Source organism: Hirundo rustica, chromosome 26, assembly GCF_015227805.2.
Source record: "Hirundo rustica isolate bHirRus1 chromosome 26, bHirRus1.pri.v3, whole genome shotgun sequence".
NCBI classification, from domain to species: domain Eukaryota; kingdom Metazoa; phylum Chordata; class Aves; order Passeriformes; family Hirundinidae; genus Hirundo; species Hirundo rustica.
Window position 1 is genome coordinate 4,645,749 of NC_053475.1, and position 25,445 is coordinate 4,671,193.

The 25,445-nt window shown below is 62.2% G+C and overlaps 4 protein-coding genes across 5 annotated transcripts; 2 read left to right on the forward strand and 2 right to left on the reverse strand.

The window, feature by feature from the left end:
• Positions 1 to 153: 153 nt before the first annotated feature.
• APBA3 (amyloid beta precursor protein binding family A member 3) lies at positions 154 to 6,606 on the reverse strand. The gene is made up of 10 exons (XM_040086748.1): positions 5,572 to 6,606; positions 5,053 to 5,092; positions 4,500 to 4,645; positions 4,274 to 4,360; positions 3,571 to 3,729; positions 3,060 to 3,239; positions 2,643 to 2,855; positions 2,006 to 2,125; positions 1,160 to 1,300; positions 154 to 1,064 (listed from the first exon to the last, which is right to left on the reverse strand). Exons 1-10 carry the CDS (start codon positions 6,604 to 6,606, stop codon positions 993 to 995), a joined length of 2,193 nt encoding a protein of 730 aa, XP_039942682.1. The 3' UTR covers positions 154 to 992.
• A 131-nt stretch (positions 6,607 to 6,737) lies between these two features.
• Positions 6,738 to 7,841, forward strand: MRPL54 (mitochondrial ribosomal protein L54). The gene is made up of 3 exons (XM_040086749.2): positions 6,738 to 6,831; positions 7,170 to 7,326; positions 7,608 to 7,841. The coding sequence occupies exons 1-3, from the start codon at positions 6,756 to 6,758 to the stop codon at positions 7,738 to 7,740; spliced, it is 366 nt and encodes a 121-aa protein (XP_039942683.1). The 5' UTR covers positions 6,738 to 6,755; the 3' UTR covers positions 7,741 to 7,841.
• Positions 7,842 to 8,813: 972 nt separating this feature from the next.
• Positions 8,814 to 15,869, forward strand: LOC120763396 (mucosa-associated lymphoid tissue lymphoma translocation protein 1-like). The gene is given in 18 exon segments (XM_040086677.2): positions 8,814 to 8,914; positions 9,740 to 9,881; positions 10,042 to 10,208; positions 10,718 to 10,848; positions 10,960 to 11,117; positions 11,426 to 11,510; positions 11,512 to 11,604; positions 11,723 to 11,819; positions 11,965 to 12,012; positions 12,107 to 12,142; positions 12,522 to 12,725; positions 12,874 to 13,051; positions 13,341 to 13,415; positions 13,854 to 13,981; positions 14,060 to 14,206; positions 14,466 to 14,623; positions 14,713 to 14,847; positions 14,938 to 15,869. Coding segments are annotated over 17 exon segments (2,226 nt in total). The 5' UTR covers positions 8,814 to 8,914; positions 9,740 to 9,744; the 3' UTR covers positions 15,187 to 15,869.
• A 2,209-nt stretch (positions 15,870 to 18,078) lies between these two features.
• RAX2 (retina and anterior neural fold homeobox 2) lies at positions 18,079 to 24,645 on the reverse strand. Of its 2 annotated transcripts, XM_040086675.1 has the most exons (4): positions 24,466 to 24,645; positions 23,110 to 23,136; positions 20,072 to 20,322; positions 18,156 to 18,622 (listed from the first exon to the last, which is right to left on the reverse strand). In XM_040086675.1, the coding sequence occupies exons 3-4, from the start codon at positions 20,312 to 20,314 to the stop codon at positions 18,179 to 18,181; spliced, it is 687 nt and encodes a 228-aa protein (XP_039942609.1). In that variant the 5' UTR covers positions 20,315 to 20,322; positions 23,110 to 23,136; positions 24,466 to 24,645; the 3' UTR covers positions 18,156 to 18,178. The 2 variants fall into 2 exon arrangements, with proteins under 2 accessions (XP_039942610.1, XP_039942609.1); XM_040086676.1 differs by lacking the exon at positions 24,466 to 24,645 and having other exon boundaries at positions 18,079 to 18,622; positions 23,110 to 23,144.
• Positions 24,646 to 25,445: the final 800 nt, after the last annotated feature.

The window sequence follows — 25,445 nt, forward strand, 5'->3', positions numbered from 1 at the left end:
CCCAGGCACCTCCCTGGCCAGTGGCCTTGCGTACAAGGAGGCATCACAGGGGGAGTTGGGGCCTGGCTCCACTGCAGGCCTGGGATGTGGCCCCCAGAGCTGAGCCTCCTCTGCTGCAGTCCCCTGGCAGCTCCTCAGATGTAGCCTCCCATATTTCTCAAAATGTTTATTTTTAGAGCAACCAAGCACACAGGCACAGCCAGGTCAGCACTGCTGCAGCCCTGGGGGCCCAGAGAGCTGCTCACAAAAGGCCCACAGCCCCAAGCTCCCCAGCTGTGGGGCTGGGCAATGCCATGTTCCCTCCTGCTGCTCCAAGGGCTGTAGCTCTGGGCCGGGCTGTGCATGCAGAGCGACTCAAGGCAGCACCAGGGAAAAGCTGAGGCAGGTTCCCAGCTTGGTGCAATGGTGTCTAATGGAGAGTTTGCACCCCAACAGGCCTCCGGCCAAGCCAAGGGAGAAGAAGAGGTGTCAAGAGTGCTTCTGCCCTTGAGTCTGGGAGCTGCTGGGTATCCCTCAGGGGTGCCAGTGTGCACCCACACATGGGTGTGCAGGCTCAGTGCTGCTCTGGGGCTGTGCTGGCTGAGCTCTGGAGTTGAGCTGTGCTTCCAGCACCATCCCCACCTCGGCAAAGGCACTGGTGGTGAGTGTAAAAGTACAACAGTCAGTGACTGGACGGGGAGAACTTTCACACAGGGCCCCCTCTCCTCCCACTAGCACAAGGCCAATGTGAGGGACCCTGTGCAGCAGCAGGGCAGGCACTGTGAGGTGGGGAGAGGTGATTAGAGGGGGAGAGGTGCCCAAAGCATGGCACCACAGGCCCTGATGCTGCTCAGGCTGGGTATCAGCCCCCAGTGTCCCACTGTGTCCTGAGTAAAACCAAAGAGGTGCAGATGTCAGCCCTGCTGAGGGCTCTGATGCAGGACTGGGGCAGAAGGCAGAGCCAGTCCTGCCCCTGCAGCCCCGGGCTCGCTCCTGCCTGCCCCAGTGGTGGCTCAGAGGAAGAGAGGCTGCTCCTGCCCTGTCAGCAGACGATACGTGGGGGCCGGCATGGTCTTGATGTGGACCTAGGCAGAGAGGCACAGATTAGAAACCCCAGCCTGGGCTGGAGGGTGCTGGTGCACAGCTCTGAGCCCAGCAGCTCAGTGGGGGCCCGGCTCACCTCGCTGACCGCCTCAGTGAGGATCTGGATGATCTTCTCATGCGGCGTGGCCACCACGCTCTGCCCATTGATCTCGATGATGCGGTGCCCCACGCGGATGCCACCACGCTCCGCGATGCCCCCGCGCATCAGGCTGCAGATCTGGGAGCGGGGAGTGCTGTGAGAGCAGTGCTGTGCCCACAGCCCAGCCCTGCGTCACCGCTGCTCCAGCCCTCCCAGCCCCCCAGTGCTCTTGCCTGGGGGTACATCTCCATCAGCCCCTGGGCACGCAGTGAGGGCAGGGATGTCCCTGTGCATTGCTGCCAGCACAGTGATGTGCTGAGCAGGGTTTTGTCCTCTGGCTGCCAAGGCTATGGCTGCCCCGCTCACCGAACCCTCCTGCTCCCCTCAGGCCTGGGCTGCAGAGACTGAGCTTCTCCCTGGGGCATCAGGAGAGACCCTCATCTCCAGCCCTTGGGGGGAGCAGCAGCTGGTGTGAGAGGTGGCTGTGCCACCCACCCAACCAGCTCCCACTGAGCCTAGGAACGCCCCTCTCTGCCTTCCCAACACAGCCACAGGAGAGCCCAGGGCAGGGAGTGGCTCAGGCACAGGGGACAGCAACAACTGTCACTGGGGTCATGCCCAGAAACCTGGAAGAGGCCACCACCCTGAAAACAAACAGCTACAGAGCACCAGGGAAAGGGATAAAACCACCAGTGCTGCAGAAAGGCTGTGAGGAGCTTTTTGCTGTGCACAGCAGAACCCTGTGACCTCTCAGCCCAGGCGGGCACATGGTCCCCGGACACAGCCAGCTCTGCCTATCCCTCAGGGAGACCCTGGCCCAGCTCCCATCCCACGGGCACTCACCACACCATTCTCAACACAGAAGCCCAGCTGGTACTTGGAGTCAGGGCGTCGGATGACAGCCGTGGTGACAGGGGGACAGTGCACAATGTTCAGTGTCACCTCAGTCTGGTGCTTCAGCTCCTGGAAGGTGGCATGGGGCTTGGTCAGATTTTAGAGAGCTATTCAGACTGGTTGAGGGGCAATGCAGCCACATTGTTCGTGTGAGGATTAGCAACCTGTTTTCAGTGGGGAAACTGAGACACACAAAGGGATACTGCAAATACAAATCCCGGGACAAGAACTTACAAATCCAGCCCAAGACATCCCTGCCTCTGAGGCAGTGCTGTCCTTGCTTTCAACTCCCTCCCATCCTACCGAGAGGTAGATGATGCAACAGGCTCCTCTCATGACAGCCGCCTGCCTCCTCCTCCACCCTCCTGTTCAGGGAGGGCCACAGCAAGTACAGTCCCCAGCTTTGTCCCTGCCTTACTCTGAGCACGAACTGTCACAGCCTGCAGGACAGGTATGACCTCTGCACACCTGCCTCCAAAGTTGGGTGCCTGAGGGAATCCCAGTGTCACAGACACTCCCAAACCATTCAGGCCAGTCCCCATCTCCCTCCTGGGGTGAGGCAGGAGGTCACGCTGCCCTGGCTTACCCGGATGATGCTCTGGCAGGTGCCCAGGGGCAGCCCCACCAGGCTGGTGCCATTGACCGACATGAGGCGGTCCCCGATGCTCAGCTCCCCCGAGCGCTCCGCGGGGCCGCCATGCATCAGGTTGGCGATGACCACGGTGGGCAGGATGGAGCCCCAGCCTGACTCCACAATGGCAATGCCCAAGATCTCCCCCTTCTGCTTCCGGATGCAGACCTGGGGGGAGAACAGGTAGGTTACAGTCGTGATCTCCACCGGAGTCATGGAGCACATCCCAGCCCACAGCTGTGCTCACAGCTGGCTGGGATGGGGTCTGCTTTTGTAGGGAGCACCTCAGCTGCACAGGGAGCCACAGAGTGGATGACACAGAGGTGCCAGTGCGTTCCCCACATTGTCCCCAGCCCCCGGAGCAGCTCTTACGTCCTTGCAGTTCTCCTGCCGGGAGAAGTGTGTCAGCTCTGCGTTGTACTGCTCCTGGTCCTCCAGGGCACGGCTGTACTGGTGCGGGCTCAGCTGGCTCGGGTCGATGCTGTTGGCCTCCAGGAAGCGCTGGTAGGCCACGCCAAATGCCTGCCCGATGGCCTGGGCGATGACCTGGGCCTGGGGAACGACAGGGGCTGCTCCTGCCTATGGCTCAGGGCTGGAGCCAACAGCTCCCAGTGCCCTGCAGTGCCCAGCACAGGAACTGTCCTCGGGAGCTCTGGGGTGTTCTGACTCCTTCTCTGCATGAATGGGCCCCTGTATGGAGCCAACCCTTCCCTCCACTTTGCTTGCTGGGACTCTGTGTGTCACAGAGATGCTCAGGCTGGGCTCTGACCCTCTCCCTTGTGGTGGGGGAGGGGTCCCTGCTGCAGCCCCAGTTATTACAGTGGGATGGGACTCAGGTCCCCAGAGCCAGCCACCCACCCCAGGGACCCGTGTGTTGCCTCACATCAGCTGAGTGGAAGACATGGCAGATCATCTTGTACAGCCGCTTCTCCTCCGCCGCCTCCGAGCGCCGCGGCAGCTTCCGGCGCGCCATGAGCACCACCAGGGAGCCGATGTCGGCAATGTAGGAGATGGTCTGGAGGGAGTGATCCATCATGGCCTCCTGACAAGGGGAACAGGCAGAGAGTTCAGGCCTCTCAGAGCTGTCAGACTACGTGAGCAGCCGTGAGCCCGCTGGAACTGCAAGCAGGAAGAGTTTGGCCACGGCGCTGGGATGTGGCGCAGCTGCCCAGCACATGCTGGGCAGAAATCACATCTGTGCCAAAGGGGGCAAACAGATCCTTCATCAAGGACTTGTTTGTGTCTCTGGGTGCTGCCCATGGACAGTTCCCCTCTTGCTATAATGTAGAAACTAATCCTAAGGCAAAGAGCTCCCCAGATTTCAAGCTTGGGTTCCCCAGAGCTCAGTCTGGGATCCCAGCAGCTCCACAGGGTGTAGGTCGCATGGGAAGCTTTGTGCAGCCACACAGAGAGGTGAGGACATGACACAGGACAGCTATGAAGTGACACGTCCCTTCCCAGACACGTGTCCATAGGCCATCACTGGGCAAGACCCTGCTGATGTGGGAGCAAAGCTGAGACCCTGAGACCAAACAGGAATGTTGAAGCAGCCACAGAGCCAAGTGTTTACTGCTGTTCCTGCTCACCTGAGTGTCAGCAGTGAGCACCTTGATCCTCTGTGTGGAGACAAACAGATCCACCTCCGTCATGGGCTGCGACTCCCCTTCGGGTGCCTGCAGGAGAACGGAGAGGTGACAGGACCCTGCTGGGACCCAGCCCCACAGCCAGGTGCCCTCAGGCAGATCCTGAGCGCTGCCCCACGCCCATAGGGCACAAGGCTCGGGTCAGCCATGCCCCCCATCCCTCCTGCACCTTGATCCTGTCCACCGCCTCCTGGGCCTGCGCCATGCGGACGCTGGTCGGGGGGTTCCTCTCCGAGGCCAGCTGTGTGGAGCCCAGGTACTTGGCCCCAAAAATCACACCATCCAGCAAGTCCTCTGGGTCACAAGGGCCTGGAACTGAGGCGTTGGGAGGGACTGAGCAAGAAGCTGCTCCCCCAATTCTGAAACTGGGGGCACCAACTCCTGCTGCCTGTTAGCTGCATTCCTACACATGATGAAGCAGCTCAGTGCTTGATACATGGGCACCTGGCATCACCACGGGACCAGGGCTGCCTCCTCCTTCCTTTGGGAACATTTGGCATCCCTTTCCCCCAATGATCCCCATCCACCCTGATCCCTGGTGCTCCTCCATTTCCCCAGCAGACACTCAAACAAGCCACATGGAGCCTGGTGCACCCACTCTGGATGGGTGCAGAGCTGGCTGTTCCCTCTGACTGGGACCCCAGACCACCCCCATTCAGGGTCAGAGCAGGTGGGTCAGGACCCCTGGATGCTTTTGCTGCTCAAGAACAGAAGCAACTCACCCTCTTTGAAGGCTGAGCAGGATGATGGGGATTTCCTATTCTGGAAAGCAATAAGAGAGCAAGTGAGGCTGTGGCTGGAACCTCAGGGATTCAGCCTACCTGGCCCTGGAGCAGTGGGACAGCAAGGGCAGAGCATCCCTGGGCATGGGAGAAATGGCATAGGGTCCCAGGGTTGGACAGGGGGACCAGGATCCTAGGCCTGTGGGGGTGCTGGTGCAGGGTCCTGGGGCTGGAGGGGAGGATGGCACAGGATCCCAGGACCAGAGGGACTGTTCAGACCCACCAGCCCCTGCCCCAGGGCACACACAGATCAGCCAGCCACACAAGCATGCACTCAGGGTCAAAGCTCATACTGAGGGTTTTGTCTGGGCAATCTCGCAGCATGAGGCCCTGTAAGACCTGAGGAAAGTTGCCCCTGGCTCTCTTTCACCCGTATCCCAGACCCCAGGAGGGATCAGAGCCAAAGGACATGTCCTGGCTCCTGCTGCCCCATCGCAGCCCAAGGCACAGTGCACTCACGATCACAGCGCCCTGAGGCGGCTGCTCTGTCCCGGGGGCCAGAGTGGAAGGCAGGGCTGCCCACGCCGGCTCTGGGGAACCTTCCCGAGCACCCTCACAGGCAGAATCGTCCTCGCAAAGCCCCTCTCCATAACACCAGCTACCAGAAGGTTCTTCCTCTGAGCTCTCTGGCCTCCCCAGCCCTTCAGGTTTCTCCACAGTGGCCGGTTCCTCCTGAGCCTGCAGCATCTCCAGGTTGGTCCCAGCCAGGACATCGGAGCGGGCCAAGGGGGTCTCGGCACCAGCCTCGGGCAAGCCGCCCTCGTAGCACAGGAGGCTCAGCAAGTCCTCCCGGTCAGCCTCGGCGAAGAGCAGCCCGTGGGAGGGCCGGTCGCAGGCGGAGTGCTGGGGGCAGCAGGGACGCATGGCCAGGCCCCGGCCCGTGGCCACGTGCAGCGGGCACGGCCGACACCTGCCCGGGCACCGCCCGCGGCCCCGCCGGCCACCAGCGCCCGAGGGGGATGGCGAGCGCTGCCCTGGGTCGCGGAGGTTGGGGTCGAGGGTCTCGAGCTGAGCCAGCAGCCCCTGGATCTCCGAGGGCTCGTCCTCCACATCCTCGGTCCACTGGGCGCTGCCCGAGCGCTCGCCAGGCTCGGGGGTCTCATCCAGCTCCATGCCCGCGGGGTCGGCGCTGCTGGGAGCGCTCCGAGGGGCGCTCCCGGAGCCGGGCTCCCAGCGGGCAGAGCCCTGCGGAACCTCGGGCACCGCCTCCGCTTCCATCGCTCTTCCCGAGCCCCGGCACGGCTCGGTCCGTCCGCCCGCGTCTCCCGCGAGCTCCGAGGCTACGGCGGGCCCTGAGCCCTCCGGCCCCGAGCCGCTGCCGGGCTGCGGGGCGCTACGGGAGGGCTCCTCCGGACGCTTCCCCCCAGCACAGCGCCCGGGGGCGTCCGGCCCGTCCTCCGTGTCCATGGCCCGCGGCTCCGCGGTCTCGTCGCTGCCGCCGCCGGGGGCGGGGAGCGCGGCCGCCTGGAAGTCCATGGCGGTGCCGCTCTCCATGGGGCCGGCGGCCCGGGAGGGGCTCTGGCCGGGCGGACGCGGTCACTACCGGCGCCTCCGGCCGGGCCGGGCCGGTCCCGCGGCCGTTTCCGTTCTCCCCGCGCAGGCGCGGCCGCGGCCCCGCCCCGCTCCCGCCGTGCCCCGCGCCCATGGCCGCCCGAGGGCTGCTGCGGGCGGCGGGAGCCGTGCTCCGCGCTCCGGCCCGCGGCTACGCCAAGAAACCCGGTGAGGCCCGCACGGGCACCGGCGCTGGCCCGCGCTCCTCGGTCCCGGCCCCGTGCGTCCCCCCTTGTGTCACTCCTTCCCTCCGTGCCCCGATCCCGCGCTTCTTGCCGCTGGTACCGGCCCTGCCCTCACCGCGTTCCGGGCCCCCTGTCCCGGCCCCGCGCCCTCCCCGGTTGTGCCGCCGCCCCAGCTCCGTTCCTCGTGCCCCCGCTCCCGCCCGGCCCCTGCCCCTGTTCCCGCCCCGCGATGCCCTTGCCCTCGAGTCCCCATCCCTTCCCCTGACTGCGTCCTTGTCGCCCGGCACACTCCCTGCCCTCACCCTGCCCTTTTCCCCACAGCCGCAAAGTCCAAAGGCAAGGGTGCGCCGAAGGAGGCGTTGAAGGGGCCGGAGGTGTGCACGGACCCCACCATGCTTGCCACCCACGCCATTGGAGTCAACTACTTCAAGGAGGGTCCCGAGGTGGCCCTGAAGCCCGACTCCGAGTACCCTGACTGGTGCGTGCTGCCCCACTCCCCTCTGTGTCCCAAGAGATGTACCATCCCAGGGGCAAGAGCTGTGTTCTTACACATAGAGAACACAGGATAGAGAAGTGTTCTGTGAGGAGGCAGACTGCCCTTCTGCAACTCAGACACCTTCCCCAGGGTCAGGAGTGGGTGTACTGTGGATGTGGGGTGAGGGATCTGCACATCCTGGTCGCTCATGTCCATTGCTCCATCCCTTGCTTGTCCCTTTGTCCTCCTTCCCGCAGCCTCACATCCTCTGCATTCACCCCCAGGCTCTTTAAGATCCACCTCGGGCCCCCCAAGAAGCTGGAGGAGCTGGACCCCGACTCGCTCGAGTATTGGAGGCGCCTGCGGAAGTACAACACATGGCAGCGCAACAGGTTGAAGAAGGGCAAGAAGCTGTAGGTCCTGCTGAGCTTGGGGCTTCCTCGTGTGCCAGCACAGGTGGCACTGGGACCTGCCCTGGTTTTGGTCTCCTCTTTGCTGTAAATAAAAAATAAATCTCTGGTGAGGCTGATATCTGTTACAAGGGCTGCAACAAACCCAGACCCTTTGCAAGCTTGGTGCAGGTCCCCTCCATGCCAAGGGCTGAGGCAACACAGGCCACAAGGGCTCAGTGTGTTTGTTAAGACAGAAGCTCAGGTTTTGCTTGGTAGGGAGAGCCCACGCTGCACTCGCGTCCCGCTCCCTGCTCCATCACCAGCTGTACCACAGCGGCTGGGGCTGAGGGCTCTGTGGGGAATGACCCACCCGTGTCCCTGGCCGGTAGATCTTCGGGCTTGAGCAGCCTGTGCTCCCCGGGGCTGGAAGGATGGGGGCCAGGTTTTGTCAGTGCTGTGGAGCAGCAGGCAAGGTGAGGGAGAGGACATGGTGGCTCTTTGCCATGCTGCCCTGGCACCATGCTCTCCTTTCGTCCTCCAGCAGCAGGAGCAGGGGTGCTGGGATGGCAGGACTTGGCTGGGCTGCATGGTGAAAGCAGGGTCTTCCCCACAGCAGTGGGGGCCTCACTGCCCTATCTTTGCTTCTTCTTGGGCATCTGCAGCTTGGCAAAGCCCAGCATCTTCCCCTGGCCTCAATTCTGCCTGTGTGTTGGGTACACCTGGCTGAGAGGTGCCTCTGTCACCTCAGTTCATCTCCACCCTGGACTCACTGCCCTGCAGCTCCTTCTGGGCTCGAGCTGGGTTCTGGGAAAAAGAGGTGCCTCCAGCAGTGAGGAGGGGACAGGGGAGCCTCTGCCTGGCCTGGCGGTGGCACCAGTGCCGTGTGCCCTGTGACAGGGCCGGGCTGTGCCCAGCTCCCCCGGGGCTGTGGGCAGGGGGGTGGCAGCTCTGCGCCCACGTGCTACACAGCAGACAGGAAGGAAGAAGGAGGGAAGCAGAAGTGCTGTGCTGCAGCACGGAGGCCTGGGGGAGATTTTGGGCTGAACCCTCATTTCCTCTGTGTGGGGCTCAGTGCACACCCTTGGAGCTGATGGGGCTTGGTCATACCCTGCGGTGAGTGCCCATCCCTGCTGGACCTGCAGCCCCTTCCTCCTCCTCTCACCATCCCTGGCGTGTCCAGATCCCAAATCCAGCAGCAGGTGAGCAGACGGAGCACCTGGGTCCCTGTCCTCTGTCTTGGAGCCCTCTGCTTGGGTGAGTGTCACCCAGCTGCTCTGGGCAGCTCAGTCCCGGGGACAAGGGCCCTTCTGGGGTGGGTGGTTGGGGAGGAGCCTGAGGGGAGGAGGAGGGAGCTGCCCCTGTCCAGGTGGTTCATACCACACTGAAACCTTTACCAGGATTCAGGGCAAGCTGAGCTGGCTCCCAGTCCCAAGACCCCCATGTACCCTATGCTGATCCCCCTGGAGGCCCCTCGTGCAGAGGCCTGGTGACGGCAGGGGAGCTGCTGCTGCCCCCCTGGGACCTCTGCCAGAAAGAGAGGGGGACGGGGGCCCCATTTGCTGCATCACCTGACAGGGAGGGTGACGGGGCCATCCCCTCTTTCTAGTTCTCTGGACCCCCTTTCCATGAAGGTCCTTTTCCTGGAGCTGGGCTAAAGTACCCTGGCTCCTTGCCCAAGGCTGGTGGGGTGAGCAGCGTCCCCTGTGCCATCCAGCTCCCAGAGTGGGAGTTTGTGTCATTCCGGGCTGGCTGCTGGTGGCCAGATCCAGCAGCGCTGCCCAGCCAGGTCCCAGCACCTCCTCAGGCTCCTGCTCGGAGGTGTCCCGACACCAGGGATCTCACTGTTACACCAGGGATCTCACTGTTACACCAGGGATCTCATTGTTACACCGGGGATCTCACTGTTACACCGGGGATCTCTTTGTTCTCCCCTCTAAGTCACCCGGTGCCCAGAGGGGTCCGGTGGGACACGGGTGCCCGTCATCCCGTCACCCACTGACAGCTGGTCCCGTCGGCGTCCCCAGGAGGGATGGGGGACTGGAGCATGCCCGTCGGCTCGCTGGGCGAGGAAGTGGTGGCCCGGCTGTGTGAACTGCTGGATAACGCGGGCCGGGGCTGGCGCAAGCTGGCCGAGCTGGCCGGGGCCGAGAAGCGCTTCAAGTGCAGGTAGGGCCGGGGGAGCCTTGCCGGGTACAAAACGCTCTGGATTGAGCGTGGGGAGCACGGGTCGGTTCCCCCGGGCTGGGGCACCGCCGCGGCCCCTGGCAGGGTCCCATCCGCCCCGAGGAGGGGGAGCTGTGGCTCTGACGGCTGCGGGCGCTTGCAGCGCGGAGGAGCTGGAGATGTGCTCGCTGAAGGTGCTGGAGCCCCGCGGCAGCCCCACGCAGTGCCTGCTACAGCTCCTGGCAGAGCGCGACTGCACCCTCAGGTACCTGCTGGGCTGCCTGGAGCGCATGGGGCACGAACAGGCCTGCCGGGTCCTCAGCTCCGCCGGTACGGACCGGGCAGCGGGAACCGGGGGGCTGGACCGGAGCACCGGGGGGCAGGGGCTCAGCAAGAGGAAATGGGCACGGGGGTGAAGAACAGCAATTCCTGCCGGGGGCCTTGCTCTGGTAGCGAGGTCCTGGGCAGTCAGCTGGAGTGGGATGGATGCAACAGGATGAGATAGGATGGGATGTGGTCTGATTGGATGGGACAGGACAGATTTGGACGGGATGGGATGGGATGGGACGGGACAGGACAGGATAGGGCAGGGCAGAGTGGGATGGGATAGACTGAAACAAGATGATATGCATAGATGGGATAGCACTGAATATGCCAACGTGACAAGATGGTTGGGACCGGGACAGGACAGAGGAGTGGGATGTGACAGGATGGGCTGGGCTGGGAGAGGAGAATCTGTTGTGGGTGAGGATGGGGAAGGGTAGGGTGGGACTGGATGGTATGGGGTGGTGCAGGACAGGGGCCTCAGCCAGCCCAGGCTGGTCTCTCCTCTCCTGCAGTCCAGGATGTGATTCGCATCATGGTGCAGCCGGAGTCTCAGGTGGTGGCAGAGGGGACACAGGTGTCCCTGACCTGCAATGCGACCGGCCCACCAGGGCTTGCATACCAGTGGTTCTGTGGGAGGCAGGAGGTGAGGTCCCACTGTGCCACACTGAGCAGGGCCCCTGCACCCCGTGCATGGTGAGGCACCCACACAGGTAAGAGGGAGTCCATTACTCCTTGGCCTCCTTCTGCCTTGTAGGTGCCTGGAGCCACATCCCCAGAGCTGGTGATCGACACAGCCGCCTCAGCGGGCCAGCCTGAATGGTACATCTGCCGGGTGAACTGTGGAGCCACCTTCACCTTCTCCAGGTGGGCTCATGTCCAGGTGGAGAAGAGCAGCAGCCCCAGCTCAGGTGAGTCTCGAGATCTCTGTCAGCCTGACGGGCATTTCCTGCAGGGCGCCTCTTGTCCCCATCAGGACAAGGATGGGTCCTGAGTGGTATCGTTTACCATGTAATGCCCTGGCTCAGCTGTGAAGGTCTCTGGGCTTGCTGTGGATGATGGTGCCCACAGAGGAGCCACATGCTCTATGTCCTCCTTGTGCCTTGTGCCTCATGCCATCCGTAGGTGCCAGGGCCTGTGGGTGAAGAACGTGGGTCCTGGAGCAGCTCTGTAAAGTGCTGCCATGGCTGGGTGCCCAATTTGCCACCCCGTCTCTTCCCCAGGCAGTGGCTACTGCGCGACCATGGCAGGGCTGCAGATCCTGCGGCAGCCGCGGCCGTGCTGCCTGGCCGAGGGGGACACGCTGGCGCTGGAGTGTAGAGCCATTGGCAACCCCCCGCCCCAGTACCAGTGGTTCAGGAACCGGCGCCCCTTGGAAGGAGCACAGGCACCCCAGCTCCAGGTATGGAGGGACCTCTGGCATGGCACAGCATGGCACAGCATGGCACAGCCTGGCACAGCGGCACGCTGCAGCACGGTCTGGCACACTGCCCCAACCTCCTGCTTTGTCCTGCTGGCAGGTGAAGCTGGTGACAACGGCCGAGCGGGGCAGCTACTCCTGCCGTGTGTTCAACCTCTTCCACGAGGTGTGGAGCCAGGAGGTGGATGTGGAAATTGGTGAGGGCCCCACACAAACCTCTGTGACCCCCTACCTGCTCTGTTCCCAGTAAAGCCCTCATGGCTGCTCCAGTTTTGGGGGGACTACAGCCCATGCTGGGAGGTGATGCCATGCATAGAGTCCCTGACATCCCCTCTCCCACAGGCCCACGGCTCTCCACCTCTGGAGGCTCCTGGCAGGAGGGGGATGGAGGTAGGTGGGGGCAGAGTGGACAGGTCTGTGCTGCTCTGGCCCCTGTGCACCCCTGGCACTGGAGGACCTTGGCACAGCATTTCTCTCTTCCCAGGCACCCTAGAGCATGGCAGCCCTGTACAGCTGTACGGTAAGAGTCTGCCCAGGATGGGCTGGTGGACCTGGGGGGCTCTGACTCTCACCAGTGTCACCACTGTCACCCCATAAGGCTTTGCTTGGCCAGGAATGCTTTGGGTGCAGCATACTGGAAGAGTGAAACAACAACCCAGCCCCAACCCGAATTAGAAGAGCTGATCAGCACCTTAACCCTCAATCCAAATCCCCAACCCTAACCTTTACCTGTAACCTGAGGGTTCAGGGATCAGCGAGGCAGGGATGCCACAGGGTACCTTGGTACCCAGGGACAGCGGTGCTGGCCAGAGTTGAGTGTCACCTCTGCAAGCTGTGGGCAGCATGGAGAGCAGGTGTGTCCCACTCTGTAACAGCACCTCCCTCTCCCCTCCTTGCAGCCACGGACAAAGTGGCGCTGCTGATCGGCAACATGCACTACCTGCACCACAAGCAGCTGCAGGCGCCCGTTGTGGATGTTCACGCCCTTGGTGCCCTCCTCAGCCAGCTGGACTTCAAGGTGGTGTCACTGCTGGACCTGTGCAAGGCCGAGATGCAGATGGCCGTCGATGAGTTCCTCCTCCTCCTTGACCAGGGCGTCTACGGTGCGACAACACCCGCCAGGGTGGCTCCAGCCCAGGGGGAGCTGTGTGGTTTTATGCTGGTGAAGTCTTGGAGTGCAGCCAGGCAAGAGGCAGGTGCTGGCAGGTCAGGGGATGTCACCATGTCACCTGCCCTCTGTTCCCTCAACAGGTTTGCTCTACTATGCCGGGCATGGCTATGAAAATTTTGGCAACAGCTTCATGGTGCCCATTGATGCGCCCAGCGCCTACACGTCCGAGCACTGCCTGTGTGTGCAGTGGGTGCTGCGGGAGATGCAGCAGCGCCGCACCGGCCTCAACATCTTCCTGCTTGACATGTGCCGCAAGAGGTGACCCGGCCCTGCCACCCACCCGGGGACAAGCTGCCACTCAGGGAGAGCCAGCACAGGGACCTGCGGGTGGTGGCTCCCAGGGGAGGGCAGCGGGGCACCCCCAGGGTCCCATCTAAACCCGTTGTCTTTGTCTAAATGCCCCAAGACTTCACTGCCCCTGTGAGCTAGCAAACGCTGTGATGGGTGGGCAGAGGGGCACAGAGCAGCCCTCGAGGTCTGGTGTGCTTTGGGGTGGGTTTTGGGGGAGGACAGGTTCTCACTCTGTCCAGCTTCTCTTCTCTTGCAGGAACCTCAATGATGACATCATTCCGCAGGTTGGGGCGCTGGAGGTCACGGCCAACATCGTCTTTGGCTATGCCACGTGGGTCCCCTCTCACCATCCCCTGGCACAGGCAGTGGGGCTGAGTATCCCTGCCTGGCTCAGGGTGGGGCAGGGGCTCAGATCCCCACACCTGCATTCCTCCACCCTCCATCCTGGAGGGCCTGGGCAAGCAGCAGCCCCCAGTCCTTCACAGGGCAGGGAGGGTCCCATGGCACTGCTTGGCTTCAGGCAGTACATGCTGGCATGAAGCTTCAAGGCTCCCCCAGAGCACAGGGGTTTGTGCTGGTGATGCTTTAAGCATCCAGGATCTGGCCATGCTCTCACCTGTCCCTAGCACAGCAGCCAGATGCTGTGATGGGAACAGGAAGAGCACTGGGCACCCAGCTCTGGCTTCCCTAGGGCTGTCATCCTGTTGGGCCCTATTCCCAGGGAGTGCCAGACCTCATGACAGATGCAACCACTGCCCTGTCGCCGCAGGTGCGCAGATGCCGAAGCCTACGAGCTGAGCCAGGGTGAGCTCTCCAATGGCATCTTCGTCACCTTCCTCAAGCGCTGGCTGCTGGAGGATGAGAAGATCACGGTGCTGCTGGACAAGGTGGCCGAGGGTGAGTGAGGAGCAGTGGGGAACATTGACATGCCCTCCCCCCCCCAGTGCCCCCTGCCAACCCCCTGTGCCCCCACAGACATGGGCACTCTGGAGATCACACGGGGCCGGCAGGCACTGGAGCTTCGCAGCAACCTCTCAGAGAGACGGGCTCTGACAGACCCCATCTGCCCCCCGGGCCAGGATGAGTCCTCTGCCAGGAATCTGCAGTGGGCCAAGGCTCACGGTGAGTCATTGCCACCCTGTCCCAAGCTGGCATCTAGAGGGGGGACAGCCCCAGGAGCAGAGAGAGGCTGTGAGCAACATTTGCTGGGTTCCTCCTACCTGGATGAGAAACTGCCAGCACAGACACACCAGCCTGGAGAAGGGAACAACCTGTTGGCAGCCCTGCTCTGGGGTGACCCAGCAGCCACCTTGCCTGTGGGCACGGCTCCAGCCCTGAGCCCCTGCAGGTCCCAGCTCTGTGCTCTCTGTGCCCTCCCCAGTCCTGCCAGAGAGCCGGCACCTCTGCTTCGACTGCGGTGTCACCATCCAGCTGGGCTTTGCAGCCGAGTTCTCCAACATTATGATCATCTACACACGTGTGGTGGCTGCCCCCAAGGACATCACGAAGTGTGAGGCCCGGCTCACTGATATTCCTGAGGTGGGAGCAGCTGCTGAAGCACCCACCAGGGCAACACTGGGGAACGGGGGTGAAACCCGTGGTTTTCACATGGATGCCATCCATGGCAGGAGCTGGATGTGGACCTCAAGTTCACCAACAAGGAGAGCCCAGAGGAGCTGGGCAGCCCACTGGTGCCCATCTGGAGCCTCAACTGCCCCCCCTGCTGCCTCTACAGCCGCATCTGTGGCTTGCAGAAGCTGCGGGTAAGAGCCATGGTGGGCAGGGGCTGGTGTCGGGCACAGCGTGACCGTGGCCATGCCGGGACGGGAGCCCACGTCCTGGTGTCCCTGCAGCAGGAGCTGGCCTTCACCGTGTGCCTGCAGTACCGCTACCAGGGCATGGATGACTTTGTGGAGGAGCGGCAGCGGGTGAACGTGGGGCGGCCGCTCATCGCCAAGCTCAACCTGCAGGCCTCCCCCTCACCGCCCCACAGCCCCCTCTTCTCCTCCATCCCCGGGAGCTGGGGGCTGGTGGAGAGCTCATGGGTCAACACCCCTGAGGAGAACCTGAGCCCCGAGAGTCCCAGCTCCCACACCCTGTAGAGGGACAGTGAGGCCCCTGTCACCACGGTGCCCTGGTGCCACGTCTGTCCTGCTGGGGGCCAGGGGATGGAGGGGGTGGAGGTGGCGTGCACAGAGGCTGGGCTCCATCCTGACCTGTACCAAGGGGAGCGGGTCTCACAGCACAGCACAGCACAGCACAGCACAGCACAGCACCACTGGGATGTGCCCCAGCAGCATGTCCCTGGCATGGCAATGCCACCCCCACATCCCTTGGCAGTGCCAGTCCCACATCCCGGGCATGGCAGTGCCAGCCTCGTGTGCCAGGTCACCACCGGGCAGCGCCAGGGGCAGAGTGCCCGGAGACCGCGGCTCAGCGGGCTCGAGGCGTCGTGCTGGGGCAGGGCCAGGCTCGTTCAGGCCTGGGAGAAATAGAGAGAAATAAGCAGCTTAGGGGGAAAATCCCGCGGGAGAAGATTACAGGGGTGGGAGTGGGAGGGCTCCTGTTCGGCCACGAGGGGGTGGGAGCATCCCCTGGTACCCGCAGCGCTCCTAGTAGCACCCACTCCTCACGGCACAACGCCAGGAACCGGCCCCATCTGGGCAGTGAGCGATTTCAGGACAGGATTGGGATCTAAAGAGGGAAAAAAGCATTTTTGCTTGGAATTTTCCCACACAAACCCCCACATGCTGGGACAGGCTCCAGTGGGTATCCACCGGGGAAAGGTGGACACCCACTGGAGTATACCCACCAATAAAGTGGTCCAGCCAGGCGGCTCGGCGCTTCAGCACCCTCCCTGCGTTTAAATGGCATTTTTGGGGTCAGAAATCCTGCCCGTTCCTGCGGGAGGTGCAGCGCAGCACCGGCGGCACCCACGTGAGGGAAGGGGGGTACCAAGCAAGGGTACCCCGACACTCCCTGTGCCACCCCATGGAAAACGGCTTATTTCCATCATTCTCACAACTCTCAGCCCCAAGGACCAGGGGAAGAGCATCCTCATCGCGGGGCCCCTCGGCGCTCCCGGGCGGCGGTTGCGGGGCCGTGCTGGGGGAGCACCCTCGCCCCAATTAGGCTCCGATCAAACGAGCCGGGGGTGCGGCGCTGCCGCTCCCAGCGCCAGCCGGCCTTTGTTGGCGCTCGGGAGGCCGAGGGGAGCCCCGGGCTGGCGCCAGCCTCGGCAATTATGTCATGTGAAAAGCGCAGCCCCCATTGAGCGCGTCCCGTCCCCCGGATCAAACCCCATTACTTCCGCAGCCGTTGTTTCATTATCTGCCGGCCGGAGCCCGCCTGGGCCGGGGCGCTTCACCCCATTAGCTGGGCCGGGGAGCCGGGGAGCATCGATTATGCGTTTAATGGGTTGTTAAAGGTTTAATTGTCGCTAACGAAACAGACGAGCAGCAGCAGCCGGGGTACGGGGCACAAGGAGAAGGGTCTCGACGGGGTCAGCGCCTCGCCGGGCCCGCTGGCATCCCGGCCACACCCGCCCGACCCCGGGGCTCTGGAGACGTCAGAGTCCGGCCCCGGGGGGTTTGGATCGGGCTGAGACCTCGGGCGGGGCCGGTGGCACTGAGCGGGGGCTGGGCCGGGGGGACGCGGTGGGGATGGGGCTGACACAGCCCAGCCCCCGCTGGGGGCTCCTGTCGGGTCCCAAGTGGGAAGATTTTTCCTGGGAAACGTTTTGTTGGCGGGAGGGTTTTCTGTCCATCGTCCGGCTTCTCCAGGGACTGGGGCATGCCAGGAACCTAGGACACCTCAGGGTATCCCAGGGGCATCTGCTCACCCGAGGATAAACCCCCCTGTTTTGCTGTCCCAGCTGTGCTTAAGCACCTCAAAGCCGCTGCGGACTCAGCCGTGGGCTGGAGCCATGCTGGCCTTTGCCATCACTGAGAGTGCCGGTGGCACTGGCCGTGCCCCGAGCTCCACTGGGTGGTTAGAGGGAGTCCCCCAGAGCTGCAAAGCCACTCTGGGCACCCCTGAGGACACGGCACCTTTCACCACCCATCTCCCACTTGGCAGGAGACACTGGCAGGGGATAAGCCAGGTGTTGGTGTGCCCCAACAACCCTGCCGTGGTGACCCCAGGGTCCACAGCTGGCCCCCTCCGCTCACCAGCCCCGGCCAGGGGCCTCGGGGCTCCCGCTGCTACCTGTCCTCCCACCAGCACAATTCCGGCAGCCCTCTGCCACTGGCACCTCTGGGGGTGTCAGGGTGGGGGGCAGCAGACACAAGGCCCCCAGGGACGGTCGAGCAGGGGACCTGTGGCAAACGGTGCAGCACAAGCCAGTCCCAGCTGGGGCTGGATCAGCTCACCGGTGCCTGGACCTGGCCCAGCCCTGCAGCAGCATGCCAAGGGAGCAGGGCAGGAGGGTGTGCAGGGGTGATGCCTCCATGCTCCCACGGAAAGCTCCTTCCTGGCAGAGGTGTGGCAGCCACAGAGTGCTAAGGAGGGCACAGCACGACCGAGGCCCCGGCAACACCCGACTCCAGCATGAGGCAGCTGTCCAGAGTATCTCTTTACTCACAATACACCCGTGCTCCCGGCGCCGGCACATCTCCCGGCACGACCGGCAGCGTGCCCCAACACAGCTAAAACATCCCCCCAAGTACTCCCTACAAAACTAGAGCTTTCTGTTCAGTTTTGTTTAAATCTGCAGCATTAAAAAAAAGAATTAATAATAATGGAAAGGGGAGAGGGTGTGGAGAAAGGAGGTGTCCGGCTGGGGTGTGGTGGGTGGCCTGGTGGCACAGTCGGATGCCTGAGCCTCAGCCAGGTCCTCAGTTATCTTGGTGCCTCAGAGAGGCAAAGAGGAGCTCCGGGAGTGCTTCCCCCCGGCCGTGGGGTCCTGCCAGCACCCCGACACGCTCCCCTGACACCACCAGTGCTGGGTCAGTGTGGGGAAGATGCAGCCTGGCATCCCTGCCCGGTGCCAGCTTTGGTCCTGCTGAGCACCCACCGTCCTCCCTCACCCACCGCGGGGCAGAGCCAGCGCCGGGGGCAGGAGCGGCAGCCGGGGAGCTCGGAGGGGAGCGTTCATCAAATGGGCTGCCAGGTCTTGTCAATGGTCTGAATGTGCTCCTTGGCTTTCATGCGGAGCGAGGCGATGCTGGAGCTCCTCTGGTCCACCTCCTCCAGCGGGTACTTGTCCACAAAGGGGGTGCTGCACTGGTAGGGCGCGGGAGCCATGGGCTGCATGCCCTGCGCCATGGGCGGCGGGGTGTTGAGGAAGGAGTGCCCGGCATAGGGGGGCTGCAGGGCCTGGGGGGCTCCCATGAAGCCGGGGATGCTGTGGACCGTGGTGGCACTGGAGATGGGGGACGTCAGCCATGGGTCGAGTGGGAGGGAGTTGCTCATGGGCCCCACGTTGGGGGTCATGGGGGGCCGGTTGAAGGAGAGCACGGGGGTATCGTGGAGCTTCATGGAACTGGCCTCCATCTTCTCCTGCCTCCTCCACTTGGCTCGTCGGTTCTGGAACCAGACCTGCGAGGGGAGAGCCAAGGTGAGCTCACTGTGCCCAGCTGGACCCTTGCAGTGTGCCCCACGCAGGGTGCCCCATGTCTCTGCCCCAGGCAGGGTGCCCCGTTCTGCAGTATCCCTTGTGGGGCGCCCCACAGGGAGTGCTCGAGGTGGGAGCATCCTGTAGGAGGTTCCCATCCCATGAGGGCTGTCCTGCAGGGCTCCAGCAATCCCAGCACCTCTGCCAGATCTCTCCCACAAGCCCCAGAGACCAAGAACATCTCCAAGGTGTGGAAAGTGAGAGGTATAAGCACATAGCTCCTTCTGCTCCATGGCAACATCCACCCAGGCCCTGCAGACTCCCAGCAGTCCATGAGACGATGTTATTTGACCTCCCCTGCCCCTCGGTTGCAGCTTTTATAAGTTAAACAGCCACAGTTGCGCCAAAACCCAGCAGGAACGACAGGGACCTGCGACCCAAATCCAGCAGTGACGTCTGGCCCCATGGGAGCTGCTCATTAAAGAGCTGGTCCCCGTGTCCCCGGAGCAGCACAGGGCACAGGGGCCTGCTGCAGGAGGCAAAGATGAATGGCTCGGTGGGAAATGGGAGGGTTCCACGGGCTGCTCACAGCTTTTGGTGGACACTGGGCTGCACTGGTGCAAACTGCATGTCCAGAGAAGGGACCTGAGCTGGGGAAAGAGCTGGAGCACAAGTTGGATGAGGGGCAGCTGAGGAAGCCAGGGGAGCTCAGCCTGGAGAAAAGGAGGCTCAGGGGGAACCCTCTACAACTCTCTGACAGGACAGTGGAGCCTGGTGGGGGTTGGGCTCTGCTCCCAGGGAGCAAGGGACAGGACAGGAGGAAACAGCCTCAAGCTGTGCCAGAGGAGAGTTAGGTTGGAGATTAGTGGAAACTTCTTCCCTAGGGTAGTGGAGTCCCCATTCCTGGAGGGACTTCCAAGACATGTGGATGAGGCACTTAGGGACATGGATTGGTGGGAGCCTTGGCAGTGCTGGGGCAGCAGTTGGACTCTATAGTCTCAAAGCACTTTTCCAACCTGAACAATTCTGTCATCCTATGAAACCAGCTGTTGCTCAGAGAGCTCAGCAGAGCTGTCTTTATGGTTTGGACCCTCTCAAAAAAGGTCCCATTGTCTTCACTGAGACTGAGACCTGGGGAATTCAGTTCATTTGTTTGGTTCACAGCAGGTTTGTTACTTAAGCTCCTTGACCCTTTCTCCCTCCCTGATCTCACCCCGTCAGTCCAGGCACGGTGGGGAGAAGACTCATGGGACCCCGGGCTCTCCCCAGGCTCTGCAGAGATGCTGCTCCCACCTTGAGCAATGGGGAAACTGAGGCACAGAGGGGGGCATTGGCACTAGAGCTGAGAGCTGAGCAGAGCTCCCCAGTACCTTGGGGTCCCTCTGATACTGCTCAGGGACAGATCCAGGGTGCTGGGGCGCTGCCTTCCCTACCTGCACGCGGACCTCCGGCAGGTTGACCTTCATGGCCAGCTCCTCGCGGCTGTACACGTCGGGGTAGTGGGACTTCTCGAAGGCACGCTCCAGCTCGTGCAGCTGATACGTGGTGAAGGTGGTGCGGTTCCGCCGGTGCTTCTTCTTGGGCTGCTCCTCCTCAGTGGCAGCCGGTGGGGTGCCCTCGCCGTCCCCTGGCTTCCGCAGCTCACCCAGGTCCCCCTCGCACTTATTCAGGAACATGGTGGCACCTGCAGGGGCACGGCAGAGTTAGAGGGGCGTGGGGGCCTTGGACCCCGCGTGTGTCCCCAGTCCAGGGACGGACGGACAAGTAAACGGAGGGATGGCAGGATAGGGTGGCCCTAGGAACAGGTTATGCAAAGGCATAATCCTCTCTGCCACAGCAGAGGATCTCAGGGTTGTGGTGTCCTGGGGACTGATCCACAGCGCTGGGGACTGAGCCAGGGTCCTGGGGGCTGACCCGGAATGCAAGGGATGCCTCACACTTGGCTCTGCTGTCCAATGCCACCGGGCCAATGAAACCACTGGTGCTAAAAGTCAGATTTCCTCTAAAATGGAGGATTTTATGAAAGTGCCATCACAGAGAGCTAACCTGATCTCTCTCTGCCCTGGCCTGGAGGGGACCAAGCCTGGCTTAATTCCCTCCTTCATCCCCAGCTCCTCTTCTCTGGCCTCTTCCATGGTGAAGGCTGGCCCTAGAATGCTGGATGACCCAGTGTTAGCCCCGGGCTGGGCGGGAGTGACCCAGCACTGTCCTCTGGCTAATAGCCGTTTCGGTGACGCTTATAAGCATTTTCAACCCTTGCAACATTTCATCTTTAAGCTTTTTATCCGGCATCTGAAATCTTCCTGCAGTATTTGCAGGGGATTAAGGGTCTCCTTCCACCATGAGGATGTCAGCAGACGTGGAAATGGGGCAGAAAACTGTAATCCTGGGGCAAGGGGAAGGCACTGCATTGCCCAGACCCACCAGCAAAGACTCACCTAATGCCTCAGTGGGAGTGGGGAGGGAAAAGGAGAGTGGGCTCATGCTGGGAGGGGTAAATGGGGGTCCTAGAGGGCAGCAGGCAGGGGGTGGGTGTCGGGTGTTGCCCAGGCTGTGCACACGGGGTTGTCGGTGTGGGCATGCTGTGTGTGCAGCGGGGGTGTGTGCAGTGAGCCCGCGGTGGCTGTGCTTGTGCCTGGGCAGGGGCCCAGGGGTGCTCAGGTGCTCCCAGTGAGGCACAGGGGTGTGGGGGAATGTGCAGTGGGCTGAGCAGGCAGTGGGAGGTGTGCAGCATGTACTCAGGGTGGATGTGTTTGTGTGCAGGTGGTTTGTGCCATGGGAGCCGTGCTAGGGTGCAGTGTCTGTGTGCCATGCATGCAGCACACATCATGCAGTGTCTGCACTACTGCATGCAGGGCACAGTGTGTGTGCACAGTGCTTGTGCAGGGCGTGCACCGCTCCGTGGGTGTGCAGGGCGCATGGTGTGTGGGGGCACAGGAGCTGTGGGCACCCAGTGCGTGTGTGTGCAGTGTGTGCAATGTCTACAGTGTGTGCAGTGTGTGCAGTGTGTGCAGTGTGTGCAGTGTGTGCAGTGTGTACAGTGTGTGCAGTGTGTGCAGTGTGTGCAATGTCTACAATGTGTACAGTGTGTGCAGTGTGTGCTGTGTGTGCCGTGTGTGCTGTGTGTGCAGTGTGTGCTGTGTGTGCTGTGTGTGCAGTGTGCTGTGTGTGCAGTGTGTGCCGTGTGTGCTGTGTGTGCAGTGTGTGCAGGGTGTGCAGGGTGTGCTGTGTGTGCAGGGTGTGCAGGGTGTGCCGTGTGTGCAGTGTGTGCAGGGTGTGCCATGTGTGCTGTGTGTGCAATGTGTGCAATGTGTGCAGTGTGTGCAGTGTGTGCCATGTGTGCAATGTGTGCTGTGTGTACAATGTGTGCAGTGTGTGCAGTGTGTGCAGTGTGTTGTGTGTGCCATGTGTGCTGTGTTTGCAGTGTGTACAATGTGTGCAGGGTGTGCTGTGTGTGCCGTGTGTGCAATGTGTGCTGTGTGTGCTGTGTGTGCAGGGTGTGCAGGGTGTGCAGTGTGTGTTGTGTGTGCCATGTGTGCAGTGTGTTTTGTGTGTTGTGTGTGCTGTGTTTGCAGTGTGTGCAGTGTGTGCAGTGTGTGCAGTGTGTGCAGTGTGTTTTGTGTGTTGTGTGTGCAGTGTGTGCCGTGTTTGCAGTGTGTGCAGGGTGTGCAGGGTGTGCAGGGTGTGCAGTGTGTGCTGTGTGTGCCATGTGTGCAGTGTGTGCAGTGTGTTTTGTGTGTTGTGTGTGCTGTGTTTGCAGTGTGTGCAGTGTGTGCAGTGTGTGCAGTGTGTGCAGGGTGTGCAGGGTGTGCAGTGCACATGGCACATGCAGCAGGCTCTGCCCGTGCCACACACCATGCGGTGCAGCACGTGCAGTGTGTGCATGTGTGTGGCAGTGTGCAGGGCCTGTGCAGCGTGTGCTGTGTTTGTGTGCAGTGCACCCAACACAAGCAGCCTGTGCTGGTGCTGCTGTGATGTGCTCAGAGTGTGTGCTGTGGCTGTGTGCTGTGGGCAGCGTGTCCAGTGCCATCAGTGCCTGCCCAGGGGCTGCATGTGCAGCGTGTGCAGCGTGTGCAGCGTGTGCAGTGTGTGCAGCGTGTGTTGCACACCCAGTGGGTGCTGTGCTCACAGAGGGGCTGTGCACGTGCAGTGCTGTGTGTGCAGGGAGTGCAGCATGGTGTGTGTTCCTTCAGGAGCTGCACGCCCTCCCCGATGCCCCACAGCCCCTTGCGGGGTGTCAGCAGCCCCAGGGGCTCTGGGTCCAGCCCGACAGTCTCAGGGTGCCTCAGGGGAGCCACAAGTCAGGGCAGCAGTGTTGGGTGCTGCACCCTGGGGTGGCCCAAGGCAGCAGGGGTGGGGGGCTGGGGGGAGCTGGGGCCCTGTGGTCACTGTGTGAGCATCACAGTGTGTTCTGGGGTTGGGGACACAGGGAAGGGATGGGATCCCCCACTGCCATCCTGCTCTCACTTACCTGCTTCTCATTTGCGCAGCTCCACACCTGCAAGGAGAGGAGAGAGGGGGACTGAGCACCTAGAGCACCCTCCTGGGGCACAGACCCCCCAAGGGACCCAGCACCCCATCAGGATCCCCATCTGCCCTGTCCAGCCATGTCCCACGGTCCCATGGAGCAATGGGGGGGAGCTGGAAGGAGCTGGGACAATGGGAATGGGTGAGATGGGCACTGGGGGGGATGAGTGAGGCTGGGGGGGCTGGGGATAAGATGGGGTAAGTTGGAGAAGAAGTGGGGCAATGGTGGGGGGACAGGGGTAAGGTGTGGAGAGGGAGCCCCGTGGTTCATCCCCTGACCCCATCAGAAAGCAAAGGAGGCAAAAACTCCCCAGGGAGCAGCAAACCCTGACCTGGGAGCACAGATGGGCCAAGAACAGCAAAATACCGGAGCAGCAGTGACCTGGCAGCAGGGCAGCAGCACCGGACCTGGCAGGATGGAGGCAAGGGCAGGACTCCCACCCCAGTCTGCCTCAGCCTGGCCAGGGGGGCACGGATGTCCCTGAGTGGGGAAGGGGGGAGCATTACAGATCAGGCTGGGGGACATCAGCACCAACCAACCACCCCACATTCCCTGTCCTCCAGGGACTGGCCTCAGGACTCCCAAGCCTTTGCCACCAGTGTTTGGAAAATCCTGCCTGGACACAGGCCTGGGCGTGGGGGAACCGCTAAACTCTGGCTCCTGAAGGACATCTCCCTGCAGCCACTGTCATGCTAGCAACAAATTTTAGGTTTAAGCCCTTAAGCTGCAAACTTGTGCTGGGAACCATCAGGACCCAGTACCTCAGGAGAGTTCTTTCCACCCTCTCCTCGATGCCTCAGCCCAGTAGGGGCTGCTAGCTGGGGGGAGGGGACGGCTGCTGGTAAAGATGCCCAAAAAAGCAACAGAAACAACATTGATCCCTGCTCAAAGTGGGTAAATAACCTCACTTCCTGAGGGCTGCAAAGCAGCAGAACATCAGTGAGGACAAACGGCCTCCCCTGGCAGCAGGGGATGTGGAAGAGACAGTCCAGGGACAGCCCCAGCTTCCACTGGCACCCCATTCCCTGCCTTTGGAAGCCCATCTGGGTGCCAGAATTTGGCTCCCCAGGCTCAAGCCACCTGGGACAGGTGGTAGGAGCACGGGTGGCTCCTGCCCCTGGCTCTGTGTGATTCGGGGCGAGAGACACTGGCGGGTGCCCGCACCCGCTCCTGAGTCCCCAGGGAATGGTGCCAGCCCCATCCCCAACACCAGCCCCGGGCACACCCTGGGGACACCCACACCCTTAATCAGCATCTTCCCTCTGCGCTTTGTCCCGAATTGGAAAAAAACGGCGTTACCTGCTGGGCCCAACTCGGCTTTTCCAGGAGTATTTAACTTTGCTGGTCCCTCCGGGGAACCAAACAAGCGGCTCAACCTCACCAATCTCGCAGCTTTGGCAGCCAAAGTTGCCTCTAGTCTTCTTATTTGTCACAGAACCGCCGTGCTAAGGCTCGGGAGAATCTTTATTTAGTGTTGCAGATGTCACCAAGGCACCGCAGATTGGAAATGAGTCCAAAGGATTAAGACGAGGTTATTAATTGGAGGCCTTCCCCTTTAAGAATGATTGACAGTTACTTTCTGGACAAGTAATTGCTCTAAATGTCCCCCCAGCACGGGTCCGGGGGGGCAGCAGCGGACAAAGCCCCGAACTGCCTTCCCCACTCGGATTGTCTCCCCACAAAGGCGTCCTGCTGGAGTTTGCCGTGTAATCCCCTCATTACAGGCAAGGAGAAAGAATTAGAAACAGGGGGAGCGGAGAAGAAAGGATGGAGGGGGAGGGGGCAGGATTTCCTTGGGCTGTGGAGGCTCTGCCCCAGGGATGGGGTCTGGGGCAGATGCCCCAAGCCTCGGTGGGATGGGGATGCTGCAGTGATGGGTGTAGTCCCCCCTGGGTAAGGATGGCGGGCCTGGGGGTGGCCCTCTGACAGCGTGGGTGGCCCTGTGGCTCCCAGTGATGCTGCCTGCAGAGCCCTGCCCATGTGGAGAGCAGAGGTGGGTACAGGTGTAGGGACAGGGATGGGGACCAGGCATGGGGTCCAGCTGTGATCACCCAGGGTGTGGACATAGTCTGGGGACCTGGTCTAGGGTCTGGTTGTGGGCCCAGGTGTAGGGCCCAGCCATAGAGACAGTGCCCCTGAACAGCCTTGGGGACCTGTGATGAAGACCAGGCAGGGAACACTCACGGGGACCAGAGCAGGGCACCAGGCAGGAGGGTCAGGTGTGGGGAGCAGCCATGGGGCAGTGCCATGGGACCAGGTGTGGGGTGAATCATGGACAT